Source organism: Ciona robusta, chromosome 5, assembly GCF_009617815.1.
Source record: "Ciona robusta chromosome 5, ASM961781v2".
NCBI lineage: Eukaryota > Metazoa > Chordata > Ascidiacea > Phlebobranchia > Cionidae > Ciona > Ciona robusta.
In genome coordinates, this window is record NC_143239.1 from 6,572,051 (window position 1) to 6,588,167 (window position 16,117).

A 16,117-nucleotide genomic window follows, 5' to 3' on the forward strand; every position below is an offset into this window, starting at 1 on the left:
TTTATCAATGCAGTTTTTCCCAGCTTTGAGTACCTTTTATAAATAAAGACAAGTTTTTGTGAAGTTTTATTTGATACATACTAGTTTGGTTACGTTTGGATTGGTGTTTTTTTAGTTTTATAAATATGTAGGCCTACAATCTTTGGTATTAATTTGCTTATAAAATAAAGGTGCGTATTAACTTAAAATTGTACAGGCTACTTCAAGTAACCATTGTAGTGTATGCAGACAAAAATATAGAAAAAATCCACTCTTTTTTTGTCAAGTCATTAATACTTTTACCAACCTTGGAAATTTAAAGGTTATTTCATTTAATAATTTTGTACAAACCCAGACTGGAATGTGGACATAATAGAATTTGGGTATCATAGTTTATTGTGTGCCACTGTGTTTGTTAAAATGGCTGGTGTAAGAAAAAGGAATGCAGCAAGAGAGCAAAGCTCAATGCCACCTTCTTCAACTAAAAAAGGACCAAAAAAGAAATCAGTTTTTACAAGACAGTTGTTTATATATTTGTGTATTGGTATAAGTAAGTCAAACTTATTTTTATGTGTGTTTCAGTGCTAGATTTTACTGTGTTTCTATGCTGTAAATGGTAACTGATGAGTTGTCTAAATTGTCAGCCGCAGTCTACTTAACAAAAATTCCCTGCCATATAACATACATGGTAACTCAGAAGTAAAATAGTACATCTATGTTATAACAACTGTTGCTGCAAAAATAAATAACTTCATTTAAGTCAATCTATATATATTTGGTTTAGAAAACCACCTGTTTTAATTTACAATCTCCCTACATGTATAGTAGTTGCAAAAATGGGAAAATTATCACCCACAAAGTTACATACATACATGGTAACACTCGTGTAACGACTGTCGTTGCTACACCAGAATAAATGAATTAATTCCATTTATGTCATTTACACCTTTCCCATTGGTCCCCTCCTACCCTTACTTAACCTTGTGACCTCACAGTCAGTGGGTTATTGGTGGCATCGACTGTGGATTGGTGGTTAAGATCGCGACGACTCTTCACTCCTTACTCAGTGGTTGACAACATCGAACAAGACGATGCAAAGTTTTGGGGAACGTACAGACCCCAGGTAAACATCCAAGAGAAAAACTTAAATGTTAAAACTATATATTTTATATGTGTTAGGGTGTGAGTGCTGGTCTAACTTTCTGGTCCCAAGGAATGCCTTGCAGTTAGGTCCACCTCTATTGAATAGAATTTAACATTGAAGTTTCGTTCTTTAAACCTTTCATATCTATGATTTTGAGTGTTGTGTGGACATCACCCATATAGAATAGAACTCTGGAGGCGTGGGGTTCTCAATCTCATTTAATTAAAACCCCACTTTTGCCTTTAAAAAGTTGTCGACCCCCCATTTTAAAAGGGGGGAGTCTACTGTGACAACTCTAGACTAAGTCCCAGGGCCCTGTTGTGCCTCAATGTAGGACTTTATCGTATATAATATTTTATCACAGCATCAATAATCATTTAAACATTGGCGATAAATGGTGTTTACATTTATGATAAATCATGTTAATACGAAGTATTACAATATTTAAACACACAGGTTTACATGGGAATGAAAACGAAATCCCCGCAATCCTTGGTCACTGGTTTGATGTGGCTAAGACAACATGAGAGGTATCAAAGTGAATTACCACTACGGCACACATGTGAACATGGTATTGTTAATATTTACTTTAGTGCTAACTTTAAATTACTGCAAGATTTTGTGGTGAGGTTTTTAACTGTTTGTTTTCATGCCATAGATAAAAATATACAAGAAAGGTTAATAAAGCTTTTGCCCAGTGGCACTACTCACAAATGGGTTGTTTAAACATTAAATAAAACAATCACCCACAAAGTTACATAAGTGGTAACCCCTAAGCGGGCACAAAGTGTATGAAACAGAACACCCGTGTTATAACGGATGTCGTTTTAGCTACCTGAGGATTAATAAGTTTTATGTGGTAACTTGTAAGCTGGCACGAGGTGTTTAAAACAGAACACCCGTGTTATAACGACTGTCGTTGCCCCACCATTCGAGGATAAATAAATCACATTAATTCAAACACCTCTTAACATAATACTACAAACAGGAGATAAGTTACTGAAATATGGATGGCTGGCTCACGATGGAGTCAACTTTGGCATCCAGGATGTTGTGGAGCAAGGATATTCCCTTCAGACTTCCTTTGTGAAAGTTCCTGGTGGTAGACATGGGGGGGAATGGACGTGGAGGGTCACTGGTACCCAGGTGGGTGTGTAAAGTTTGTGGGGGGCAAAGGGTGGTGTTAAAGTTTGGATGGTGTCAATGTACTTTAGAGGTTTAAGTTGTAATAAAATATTTTGTTGAGGCAGAGATAAAAGTGACGTTACTTTATAATGAAAAGTTTTACCTTTTAGGATTTACCGCTTAGCCTTAAAACAGTGTTTTTCATGTGAATTTTTCATTAAAAACTTGTAACAAAGTTCATTATTTTGATCATTTAGCAAAGTATTAAAATAAGTGCGACTTGTAACCGAAATGTTTTGTTTTTAGACGGGAGCATCACCTGTTACAATATCTTTATTCTTCTATGCTGCAACTGACGGCCAAGGAAAGTTGATCTCGGTTGTTAAAGATACAAAGAATGGGCGATACCTTACGCAGATTAATGGTTAGTTGTTTGTATCTTCGAGTGTCGGAACTTCAATATTTTTATTTTATTATGCCGGTACCAACAGTGGCAGATTACTTTACGTTGACTTTTTATCTGCCAATGGATATCCTGATAGCTTGCTGGATGACAGATGAAACGTTGTTGTAATAAAATCACATTTTTACCAGATGAGAAATTTTCTTAACATTATGCCTAGTAGCAACAGTAGCAGAATCTTTAAAAGTATATCGACTTTGTAAATCATGTAAAAAAATTGTGGTACAACAATTAATCACTGTTGGCTGTTGCAACTGTTTTAGAGTTACATTCAAATCTAAAATTGGTATTTTCAAAAACAGTGGTTTAGTTTTTGCTGATCATAAACAAAGTTATTTAAAACAAAACCTTCCAGGTGAAACAGAAGAGCTCGGGAAGTTTAAAATAATCTTTCCGGCCGAGAACACTGGAGTAGACACTCGTTACCACACGGTGTCTACCAAAGCTGAAGGTTTGCACAAACTGAAAGAAGCCGCGCTCCGTAAAATGCAAGCTACAATCGAAAAGTCAGGAAACAATAAAGACAAAGTTCTTTATTTTCTCGGGGATTCCGCGAGCCATAGAAATCCACCTGGAGCTAAATCCGATGTCGTTTTTCACCAGGTAATGACTTTATATGTTTTCTATGTTTTGAAGTAAAAGGTTGCCGTCAAATAAAGGGAAAGTTCAACACCTTAGATGATGCAGCATTTGCATATACCAGGACTAAACATCATAGGATTCATAGATAAATGTAACTTTGTAGGTGATTGATGGTCTGTAGGCTACCAATTTAAACAACCCATTAGTGACCACTGATTTGTCTTTATGCATAAGTATAACCATACTACCAGGATTAAAAACAAATTGAATTTTCCCCAACAGGTGACACTTAAACTCCCGTTTGAGATCGACATAATCTTTGAAAGCGAAACTTCTTCTCGTAAATCTCAGCTTTCTGGTGAAACTTTCACCCAAGAACTCGCGCATTGGAAAGAAAAGTTTGACCAAAACTTTGAAGAAAGGTTTTGAAAAATTGTTTTTTTTTACGAATATTATGTTTTTTTTGACAAATATTTGTGACAATCAAACCAACAAATAGGTTGTATAAAATTGAACCATACAACCCAAAGTATGTTTTATAATTAGTATTTAGGTAAACACTATTTGATGGCCTGTAAAACATCAAAGATTTACATAAAAAGGTTTCATTTTATACACAGTACTATACTTTTTAATAAATATTATTCTACATCTACCATATCTATATGGGATATTATGTGCTAACAGTATCCATCTAACCCCTCAAAACTTCATTCTTTTGTTTTATAATAGGTTGGGGTAAGATGGCCCGTGTTTTACCCCCAGTAATATATCTAATCTACCCATTACAGGTTCCCGCTTAAAGACAAGGGGTATGATTCAGCGAAAATCGCCTTTGCAAAAGCGACACTGAGTAATATGGTGGGAGGGATAGGTTATTTCTATGGTCATTCCCTCGTTCAATCTGAAAACCAGAAAACCCCGGTCAAATATTGGGACGCAGGGTTGTTGACTGCTGTACCATCAAGGTCGTTCTTTCCTAGAGGATTTCTATGGGATGAAGGTGATATAATATTTCTATTCTATATGGGTAAGGTCTTACAGCGAGGAACGTCGTTGGACTTGGGATTTAGGCCAGAGTTTAGCCATTACCCCAACATTGTATATGCACATTCTATTCTATATGGGTGAGGTCCTACAGTGAGGCACGTCGTTGGACTTGGGGATTTAGACCAGAGTTGGCTCATTACCCCAACACTCAGGGTGCTAAAACCTAGTAGTGACCGCTGGGTTGCAACAATTGCTGGTAAATGTCTTGCCTAGTATACACACATACAATGTCAGTGGTGTTGAGCTTTGATCTCTACAATACAGTATTAAGTTTGGTAGATTTAGCTGACATAGAAATCGTATAAAATATTCCCTGGACTTGAATATAGGGAGTTAAAACTGACCCCTTGGTTGTAAAACAATAATATGTGAACCCTCTGCTCTATATAAGTGAGATCCTATAGTGACATTCATGGAGCATAGTATTCCTGTTAGACCCCTTGACTGTCCATGGAGTATAGTTGGCTCCTTATTCCCCTTGGCCGTAGCTTTAGTTCCCTAATATCCAGGTTTCCATCAACTTTTGATAAGCAAATGGGATCGCACGATTAGTGAGGAAATTATCGAACATTGGTTGAATCTGTTGAATAAAGATGGTTGGATACCAAGGGAGCAAATACTTGGGGAGGAAGCTAGGAGTAAGGTGGGTGGAATGTGGAATGTATGTGTGGGTATGTATGTATATTTCATACCAGAGGTTATAGGTTCAAGGTTTAATGCTGCTACCTACCCTGGCGTATGTTTCCATTTACCAGTGACTGCTGCCATGTAGAAAAATTATCCCACGCAAAGTTATATACGTAGTAACTTGTAAGTGGGTAGAGGTGTTTGAAACAGAACACCTGTGTTATAACGACTGTCGTTGCCCGTCATGCGAGAATAAATAAGTTACATACGTGGTAAGTTGGTACCTTGTAAGAGGGCACAAGGTGAATGTAACAGAACACCCGTGTTATAACGACTGCCGTTGCCCCGCCATGCGCGGATAATAAGTTACATTCAAGCAAGAAAGCAAATGTTTAAGTTGCATGCAGCATACAGCTCTATTAAGTTATAACATTATATTAACAGGTCCCTGCTGAGTTTGTGGTCCAACAAAACAAGAACGCGAACCCTCCCACTTTGTTCCTTGCCATCGAATCAATATTGAAAGGATTCAACAAAGACGAGATAAACGAGCATGACACGAGGTTCTTGAGGAAAATCTTCCCTAGATTAGAGGTAAATATGCTTAGTATTTTGTGGATAAGTGATTAGTGACAGCTGCGTTGAAGTAAAAAAAAATATACATAAAATATACATACGCTCACAATGGTGGCAACAAGCCAATTATCTGTTTTTCTGTTTGGCTGATAATTTGAACAACCCATTAGTAACCACTGGGTTGCAAGTCGTGTTTAAATTCCAAATAAACTGCTATAAATTAGGAATTTATCTGTATTTTGAGTACAGACATTCTATAGCATTCATAACAAACGAATTTCTACAAATAAACCAACCCACAATAGATATAACTTGATAATTCACATTTTACATTTAAAATTGAACTATCCGGTCGTATTTCTATTAGGTCGTGAAACAAATAAGCACCAAAACCCACACAACAGGTGTGTTACATTGTTATATATGCTGTAATTCCCTTTTCTTTGTTCTTTGAATAACGATCCTCACTGAGATGTGATAACGACATTCGTTATAACATGGATGTTCATACACCCGTGCCCGCTTACGAGTTACCACGTATGTAAGTTATTTATCCTCGCATGGTGGGGCAGCGACAGTCGTTATAACACGGGTGTTCTGTTTTATACACCTCGTGCATGGTTGCGATATATCACCCACAAAGTTGCATACGTCATAACTTGCACGTCCACTGTCGTGTTCTGGCCACACGAGGATACAGAAAGTTACAATTATGTTTGTTATCTCAACAACAGGTTTGGTACAAGTGGTTCAACACCACACAAGTTGGGACGGCCCCGTTCAGTTATCGTTGGCGTGGAAGAAAGGAAGGAACAGACGATGAATTGAACCCAAAGACACTTACATCAGGATTAGATGATTACCCTCGTTCCTCCCATCCATCGGAGGATGAGAGGCATATTGACCTGAGGTGTTGGATGGCCGTCGCTTCCGGAACAATGGCGAAGATAGCGAAAGTTGTTGATCCAGGTAAAGGGTGTTTCTAGTTGACTTAAAATGCAGTCACATCCCCCTTGTTATTTTGTTAATATTTTATGGATGGTTATATAGTAGGGTGGGGGAATATGAGACAACGTTTCATTTTTTTTCTCGTCCCATTTAAAAATAAACAAAGAACATTCAAAGAATTTTATAACCGTATCCTCGCGACTCCCATAAATCGTTGGTTATTGTTTAAAACCTGATCAGGATATTTGTATATTAGTATGTTTCATTCACCACATTAATCAATGAGGTTCCGTGTAATTATAAACACACAACCCACCAACAGACAGCGCACCAAAATACGAAGCCACCCACAAACTACTTACCAACCATCGAATTATGAACGAACTTCATTGGTCAGTGGAGATGGGGCTGTTCTCAGACTACGGTAACCATAGCGACCGTGTTTATTTAACGAGGAAAACATTCCAACCGGCGCAACCAAACCAACGACCTTATACTAAAATGGTGAGAATTGAGAAGCAAAAACCAAAGCTGAGGTTCACGGACACATTCGGATACGTCAGTCTGTTTCCATTCCTACTACAGGTGAATAGCTTTGGTGTAAAATATTAAATGAAAAAGTTCTAGTTTAAATAACGGTGTTACTGGTGTAATGTTTGAATACAAGAGGGAATATAAATGGCTTTAACCATAAGCGTCACAATTTCAACAAAATTCAGGTTTTTTAGAGATGTTTCTATTATATGTGGGTGAGGTCCCGCAGCGTGGCTCGCTATGGGCCCTAGGATTTAGGCCAGGATTGGCTCATTACCCCAAACATTTTAGAGTTGCACAATACAGAATATTGAATCTGTGAGATTCATTTCCTTCTGCTGCGGGTGAAACCCTTTGGTGTAACATAATAGTTAAAAGATAGAATTTAAAATATCTGTATTATATGATACAGGTGTCTAAGTATGTTACTTTTTGGGGGATTTTTTTATGTATGACTGATAATTTGGACAACCCATTAGTGACCACTGGGTTGGAGAAATTGCCGTTAAGTGTCTTGCCCAAGGACACATACGTCCACGGGCAAGACACTTAACAGAAATTGTTCCAACCCAACAGTCACTAATGGGTTGTAGCACCCTGTTTGTTGGGATAATGGAACAACTCTGGCATAAATCACATAACTCTATTCTACATGGCTTGACTAACCCTTATAATCTTATAATAAATAGTTTTAGTTTAAATGTTTTCTAGGATCCCTTCATTTCCCATATAACTGTATTCTACATGACTCTATTCTATAAGTTCTAAATATTCTCAGATTCTGAAACCCGATTCTCAACAACTAACACAAATCCTCGAAGACCTAAGCGCTAGAGACCTCTTGTGGACAGAGTACGGACTACGATCGTTATCCAAGCGTGACCCACTGTATATGAAGAGGAACACGGAGCACGACCCGCCATATTGGAGAGGAGCCGTTTGGATAAACATGAATTACCTTGCTGTGCGAGCTCTCAAACGATATTCCCAACCTGGAAGCAGGAATTCTAAAAAAGCGGCGAAACTGTACCAAGAACTACGCTCGAATTTAGTGAATAATATTTACAATGAGTACGCAAGGTCTGGTTATGTATGGGAGAGTTATAACGACATGACAGGAAAAGGACAAGGAACTCATCCATTCACTGGGTGGTCTGCACTTGTGGTGCTTATGATGTCAGAACAATATTAATGATGTCATAATAGGGAATTATTTTTTGTATGATGCATGTGCTATAGAGTATAGTTATGATAATACATATATGATGGAGCAACTAAATCTGACTTTATAATAATACTTATATCCCCCAGGTCATTGTTTATCATATGAATGGTTTTAAACCAGGTTCTAAGTTGAAGGTACTATAGGAAAAGTATTGCATTTTAAATTGATAAGCTAAAACATAGACAGTGTTTTGACAAAAGTGTATTTGTCTGTACTGTGTTTATAAAGGCTTTCTGCAACTAAATTACTTTAAAAATCACCCACAAAGTAACATACTTGGTAACTCGTAAGCTGGCACGAAGTGCATGAAACAGAACATACGTGTTATAACGACCGTCTTTTTTCGCCCATGGGAGGATAAACAAGTAACTTTCATTTATTCAAAATAGAATGTTTAAAAATTTATTTTCTGGTATGAAACTTAATTGCATCAACGTTAAGTAATGTGTTGTCCAAATTGTCATACCCTGATGATGTTTTTTGAACAAAACGTTGGTGTAATAAAGTAACATATTAACCAGAAAAGCAATCTTCACTACATTATGCCTGATAACAACAGTAGCAGAATTTCTAAAAGAATGTCAGCTTTTTAAATCATGTGAAATAAGATGAACACAAGTATTAATCACTGTCAACTTAAAAATATTTTGCAGTTGCGTTCAAAACTTTTCAATAAATTTGTGTTCTCTGCAGCTGTGGTTTCATGAAAAGCAAATATTACATCAACAAAAGTATTTATTGCACAAATGAAAATTAAAAGAACAAATGAAAAGTTTTTACTAAAAAACGTCAAAATTTATACTCATATCAATTTGATAGAAGAATCAAGAATGCTTTTAGATAATTACATTTTTCAAGCCAGAAACAGTTAATTAAGAAAACTACTAAACTTTGGTAAATTCTGGCTTAAATCTCAGGTTATTTAGCAATAGACGAAATCTGGTCCCTTATTTTAGATAGTGAACCCAACATTGTGTCCAATGTTTCCCGACTCATATCCACTTCCATTGTTTTATCTGATGTCTATGGTAAAACATGAAAATAACATAAACAAAAATGTTGCAGAAATTTATAAACTCAAAAACCAAAAAAATATATATTTTAACTATTTATAATTTAAAAAAAAACATTTAAATAGGGTTTAAAAACCAAAAGGATTTTAACTTTTTTTATTACTTTTTGTGAAGGCATTACAATACCATAAATATCATATAAATGAAAACTCACTTCAAAGTTAACGACACACGATGGGGCTCTTGAGGGATTGTCTTTTTCAAGTCTCCAATCAAAGTTGAGCAACTTTGGAAAACTCACTAAAAATTTAATACAAACATTATAGCATTTTGCATTTATATATGATATAATTGGGCACGTAGTGACCATATAGATCCTTTATCGTCGAACATTTTGACACAAGACAGCTCAGTAGTTCACCTCAAGCACTTGCATAAATGAGTTGCATTGTAACCAAAAGATACCGGGTTCAATGCTCAATACTGCTACTGATAGACGTATGTGTCCTTGGGCAACAGTAAACAGTCATTTCTCCAACCCAGTGGTCACTAAGGGGTTGTAGCACCCTGTGTATTGGGGTAATAATAATCTCAGGTCCATGGCGTGTCTTCATGTAGGACCTCACCTATATAGAATAGAATGTGCATATACAATGTTGGGGTAATGGGCCAACTCTGGCTTAAATCCCAATTCTCATGGCGTGCCTTACTGCAGTACCTCACCCATATACAATATACTGAAAGTATCAACAATGGATAAATCACTTAAGCTCCCACCTTGATATTGCAGCATCCTCGTCTTCCATTCATCCAAGTTGGAAGAGATGACTTTAGTTAGAAGATCACGGAGGTTGGGATGAAAGTCGTCAGGAAGAAGATCCTTTATGCACGATGCAGTTCCTGTGAGATGAAGATGGTGTTTGATCATAAATGATGAAGCTGAGACCTGGGATGTTGGTCTACTACCCCACTAACCTACTGTGTACGCAAGAACTAGGATGAATAATTTAAATTTAAAATGCTTCATCCAAATTTCAGGTCTCCTAGCGTGCCAGTTTGAGACCTCACCCATATAGGATACATAACCACATAATATCACATCACCATAGCATTACACCTATAACTTACAAACAATCCCAATTCCCACCTTGGTAAGTTAAAAGCTCTGTGATTGTGTGCCTAATATAAGATGTATCTTTATTGTTATTTTTCTGCAGATGAATGTGACGTCATAGACACCACAACTGAAAAGTCCACAAACCAGTAAAACCACCACTTTGAGCAACCTACATAGAACTAACCACCTCACCTTTATAAACCACTTTCCCTACCAACGCTTCCAACGCCCCACACAACTCCCTACCCTCCTCTACACCAATGTTAACTTCCTTACAAATTGTATCAATCGTTGCCGAACGTGTGTTTGAACCTTCAATTAAACCCAACACATGGTGGCAGCATTGAGCTACGGACTGCTTTGACAAGGCCTACATAGAAACAATATATTTATATAAAAATTAATACAGTTTAAAAATTTTAACAATGTTTACAACTGTATCACATTTCATTATTTAGTTAAATTGCTCCTGGCTGTTCATTTAGATTTAATCATGTTTTGCAGTTATTTTATAAAACAGTTATTTAGCTAACAATAAAAAGTTGGACAATATAAAACATGGCTTTGCGTAAAGATGCAACTCTTGCCCCCAGGTCCCTTGGCGTGCCACGCTGTAGGACCTCACTCATATAGAATAGAATGTGCATATACAATGTTGGGGTAATGGGCCAACTCTGGTCTAAATCTCAGGTCCGATGACATGCATGCCATAGGACTTCACTCATATAGAAAACATGAACATATAATATGAAACAAACCTTTAATAAATGCAACAATCCACTTGTATCATTGTTATCCTGTGCCACCATTATTACATCACAATACCTACTATCACCTCACAACCTAAACAAAGAATAAACATTATTCACGCACAATAATAAACAATATAGTCAATAGAAATCACATTTTAAACATAGATATCATATATTTGCGTCGTAAATAATGCAGGACAGTATTATATGATATTTATGGCAGCAATATCAAATAAAAATAACAAAGTTTTTGGTCGTATTGTGAAATAATTTCTCTCCTTTTAACAAACACTTGTTGCTTTATGACATCATCATGTTAATTATGACATCATCATGTTGATTATGACATCACTTCACCCTCCCCAGCATAGCCAGCGTAAGTAAATACTCTTGTCTTGTTTCCCCGATTCGAACCGTTAGTTCTTCCAATTCACCTTGGAACCTCATCTGTGACATCATAATAAAAATATGACATCATAATATAAACAAAGAACAGTATTTATAAAAAAGTTCAGACCTGAAAATTAGGCCAATTAGTATTTGTGGGGTGTAATCTTTGGTTATGGTGTTAGCACTTAACCACTTCGTGGCACAAGACATGGAATTACGGCACCTAATCATTAAGCCACGGCACCAGACCACTAAGCCATGGCACCGAGCCACACACTTTAAGCACAAAGTTGTATTACCCACAAACATAATCTAACTCTACCTTCAGCATTTCATTTTTAATATTTTCCCCTTTGATCAAATGTTCTTTACGTTGTCGTCTCTTCCTTAATTCACTCAACTCGGATGATAGTTGCTCCAACCGAGTTTCTAAGCGCGCTGTTAACATGAGGAGACACAGTTTCAAGACGGTATATGGGACTCTATTCTGTACATATATACAACCGATGAATAAGTTATGTCAAAGAGATGATACATCAGATTCTGGCGGTATAATCTTTTTTTTAAACTAAAAGTAATATTAAAACTCTAACCCCGTTCTTGCTTGTCAGTGATAACTGTGATTCCCTTTGGTATTTCGCTTGGATCGATCTCCTGGATTGATAAGGTTGTATGTATTGGTAAGTGTGGGCTAAAGTATTATATATGGGTGAGGTCCTACAGCGACTCATGGGACCAAAAATTTAGGCCAAAGTTGCTCTATTGGCCATTATCCCAAAACCCAGAATGCCACAACTCATTAGTGACCACTGGATTAGAGTAATATCCGTTATGTGTCTTGCCCAAGGAAACCTATTTTACTACAGCGGGTTTTTGTCACGTGATATTTTTAGAAGTCGTATTATTTTGGAAAACTTTGGTAGGTACTTTTAGGTTACATTTGAGCATCTCTATCCATACACAATATTTCATTTTTCGTTGGTATGCCCCTTTGACCCCGCACCCCCAAACAAAGCACTTAAACCCGCACCCCCAAATAAAGCACTTAAACCAGCACCCCCAAATAAAGCACTTAAACCCGCACCCCCAAACAAAGCACTTAAACCCGCACCCCCAAACAAAGCACTTAAACCTGCATCCCCATAATAAAGCACTTAAACCTGCACCTTATCATCAACATCTTCCACGTTTACATCATCTTTATCCTCGTCGCTGTCGGAACTCGAAATATCCTGGAAGATTCGATGGAGCTCCTCTTGGTCTGCATGAAAGTAAGTTAGGATGTATTGAATTTGTGCAACAGTTTATCTTCAGGGTAGGGTAGGTGGGTGGGTTGCATTTGTTTGTGTTTTTGTAAACTTTTAGATTTTGGGCTCTTCATGGTATGCATGGTGGGTAATGTTAAGGTTGTTTTTCAGTTTTATGTTCAATTTGTTTTTAAATAAGTTTTAACCCTTTAAGGATGTTTGTTGCTTCTGCTACCAGGCACAATGTAAAGTCGCATTTTATTTTTTAGCTCATCCGGTATAAAAACTTTAATTTTATTCAAACATTTAGTGCAATTTAACAAGACACAATTTACAGGGGTTTGCTTACGTTTCAATGTGTTGAAAATTATTCCAGAACATAATATATAAAGTAGAATATGACATCATACACACCTGTGACATCAATATCTTTAGATGATTGTGGAACTTCGGTTTTGGTTTTCCCAGATGGTTTTTCTTCTTCGTTTATTACCTCGTAATCTAAGTTGCTTATTCAGGAAAATAAACCTACTACTTGCTAACATATACAGCCCACCAAGGCAGTTTATAGATACATAACACTAACAAAGACATAGGCACTAAGCCTGGGGATGCAGGGTTGGCAGACCGACCCTGGGATTTCTGCATTACATTGATGAGTAAACATTACAACCATTAAGTCCGACTTATTCCATAGGAATATGAGTTTATGTATCCCTGCCTCCGCTACATTTAAGTTTGGCCTATAATCATAGGGTAATGTGAATTACTAGTAGGTGTAAATGATCCAGAGTAACTGGAAGAGTTTCACTATGTTAGCTTCAGACTTATTTCATAGGCTTGTGAGTTTAACTATCCCTACCTGCTCTGCATTTAAGTTTGGCCCTTTAAACATGGTTAAGTATATAAATGGAAACCAAATTCACCACAAGCAAATAAGGATACGAACACTGACAGCTTCCATGTCGGCTTTTAACAACCTTTTAACTTCCTTCTCAATATCAGGGGAATCTATATACTGAAGAAAGAAGGGTTTAATGGTAGACCAGTGTTGCATGACATTTTTCGATAAAGTAGAAAAAGCCAGATACTTTTTGGTGGAGTAGAAAACTTATGGGGAACACTGGACATAAATATTAGTTGACGAGTGCTGTTTGTTAACCTTTCGATGCTGAATCACAGTTTTTTTGTGCGGGGAACAGTCCCCAAATTTGTCTACACTGCAATCTTTAACATTATTAACAACAAGGAGAAATACATTTAGCAGAATTGTACATCTAAAAAATTGCCTCCTCCTTGACTTTATGGTTATTTACCTTCTTTCTTGCAGTTTTCCTGAATCTTCTTTTGCGAACATTTTTCAATGGAGGTGTTACTGTTATATATATATATTATTAGATTAGTTCAATTTATAAAAGTGCGTTATTATTAGATAAGAAAATAGAATTATTGGATCAGTGTTTCCCAATCTTTTTCTCACAACCATCTTAGTCTCTTAAAATTTTCCGCGACCTTTAAGGGTAATAGTATATAACATATGAAATACTTTTTGTAAAATTGGGATAATCTCAGCAACTCTTCATTAGGTTAATAGGTTTATTACCACAAAATTTGGCAAGCCTTAAAACACTACACAAAAGTGCATATAAAAGTTAATGCGCATTACAATTAAATTATATAAAGCAAAAATATGCATTAACTATTTTAAAAAACTAATATAAAGTGGAAAAGAAAATAAAAAGCCCAACACTCAGGATGCTACTGTACAAAGTGGAAATGTGAAATTATATAAAGCAGAAACAAGCACTTACTCCCATGGGCCCACAGAAACTTCTTATCTTTAGGTCCACCATATTTATCCAGCGCTTGTTGTTCAGTATTTTCCTCAGGAGGTGTGCATATCATTATCTGGGCAACAGGGAATTAATTAGAAACATAAGTACTATATTGTGGGGGATGTGAAACCATTTTATATCACCAATTGATAAAGTATTTATATATGATCTGTAGGCTTAGTTAATATTTAGGTCACTTTAAAGGTAAAAAACAATTTATACATTATAATAATATTGCATATATATAATAACTTTTATTTGTCTCTTGGAATACGGACATACGGTAGCGATGATTTAGAAATATTTTAAACGAAAAGACAGGATATAGCAACAAAACAACAGTTGGTAAAACACGTTTACAGTTAAAAACATATTTACATTTAGTTGGAAAAAAGTAAGCGTGGTCGCTACACCTAGCGGACAAACAAGCTATTTATTTTAATTAAGTTAAACTTCAAATAGAAAACATTAAGCAGTAAAGTACCCTAACCCTATATATATATATATACATATAATTTATAGATGATACACTTAAGGGGTGAAAAACATTCTATACATTAATTAGTAAAGTACATAAACTATTTGTGGTTTACTGGGTGCGTTGGGCGACATATGCAATCTGTTATAAATATGTCTTTTTTCATATTATATTTTCAACACTGAATAAACTGGTAGAATGAATATTGATACACTGCATGTGTTACATTACAGATATGGATTCATAAGCTGTAATAGATGATAGAAGAAATGAAACATGAAAATAACATAAACCTGTGAAAGATCGGCAGTTTTATAGAAGGTTTTCATATCAAGGGTTTTAAGGCTTTCAATAACACATGGAAGGTCGAAAATCTTTGAAGTTAAAACTTCTCCATCGAGCTTCACTGTGCCATGGCGATTGTCATCTGTTAATGACATCATAATAAACATATGACATCATAATAAACATTGCAAAGAGGACAGCGTTATATTTTACACTAAGGTTTATATTTATGTTTTAATGATTTTTTTACCTTGTACTTGAATGGCCAATCTATCCTTTAGATTTCCCGCCAACAATATTTCTTTTAGCTTCTCAGCGTGCTCCTGAATAAAGTAAAGTTATATTTTCTTTCATCAAAATAGACACGACTATAAACTGCAAGGTTGTATATTGTGGGTGATAAAAACAACAACAAAAATCATTATACGTAAAGTTACGTTAAATTGAATGAGCTTTAAAACAGTTTTGCTAAATGAACGGTTTGCGACGTTTTATATTTGCAAAATATAAAAACAAAACTCACCACTGGTAAACGTAAAAGAAATTGGTTTTCCAATTCATATGGTTTATTAAATATGTCCATTTTGCTATAGGAAACTCAATTTTAAGCGCCAATCTTAAACCTATGCTTAAAGTTGGATTCAGTCATTTCGGAATTTTTAAGCTTCGCCTAAGCTTAGATTAAGCGGTCCTTTCGGCAATAGAAAATGGCGGGAACTTATAGCAGGATTAAACCGGTAATCCACC

At 36.0% G+C, this 16,117-nt stretch overlaps 3 protein-coding genes across 3 annotated transcripts; 1 reads left to right on the plus strand and 2 right to left on the minus strand.

Moving 5' to 3' along the window:
* Positions 1–295: 295 nt before the first annotated feature.
* On the plus strand, positions 296–8,307 carry LOC149736082 (mannosyl-oligosaccharide glucosidase-like). The gene is made up of 13 exons (XM_089878614.1): positions 296–529; positions 975–1,102; positions 1,580–1,694; positions 2,112–2,269; positions 2,555–2,672; positions 3,067–3,314; positions 3,576–3,715; positions 4,085–4,296; positions 4,853–4,986; positions 5,415–5,564; positions 6,281–6,515; positions 6,817–7,079; positions 7,807–8,307. The coding sequence occupies exons 1-13, from the start codon at positions 400–402 to the stop codon at positions 8,218–8,220; spliced, it is 2,445 nt and encodes an 814-aa protein (XP_089734740.1). The 5' UTR covers positions 296–399; the 3' UTR covers positions 8,221–8,307.
* Positions 8,308–8,970: 663 nt separating this feature from the next.
* LOC149736083 (COMM domain-containing protein 9-like) lies at positions 8,971–11,281 on the minus strand. Its single transcript, XM_089878636.1, has 5 exons — positions 11,142–11,281; positions 10,576–10,753; positions 10,044–10,166; positions 9,481–9,566; positions 8,971–9,276 (listed from the first exon to the last, which is right to left on the minus strand). Exons 1-5 carry the CDS (start codon positions 11,190–11,192, stop codon positions 9,172–9,174), a joined length of 543 nt encoding a protein of 180 aa, XP_089734762.1. The 5' UTR covers positions 11,193–11,281; the 3' UTR covers positions 8,971–9,171.
* LOC149736084 (transcription initiation factor TFIID subunit 7-like) lies at positions 11,227–16,054 on the minus strand. The gene is made up of 11 exons (XM_089878630.1): positions 15,894–16,054; positions 15,621–15,693; positions 15,379–15,512; positions 14,584–14,680; positions 14,089–14,147; positions 13,718–13,790; positions 13,187–13,273; positions 12,692–12,786; positions 12,119–12,179; positions 11,848–11,963; positions 11,227–11,582 (listed from the first exon to the last, which is right to left on the minus strand). Exons 1-11 carry the CDS (start codon positions 15,951–15,953, stop codon positions 11,484–11,486), a joined length of 954 nt encoding a protein of 317 aa, XP_089734756.1. The 5' UTR covers positions 15,954–16,054; the 3' UTR covers positions 11,227–11,483.
* Between the last annotated feature and the right edge of the window lie 63 nt (positions 16,055–16,117).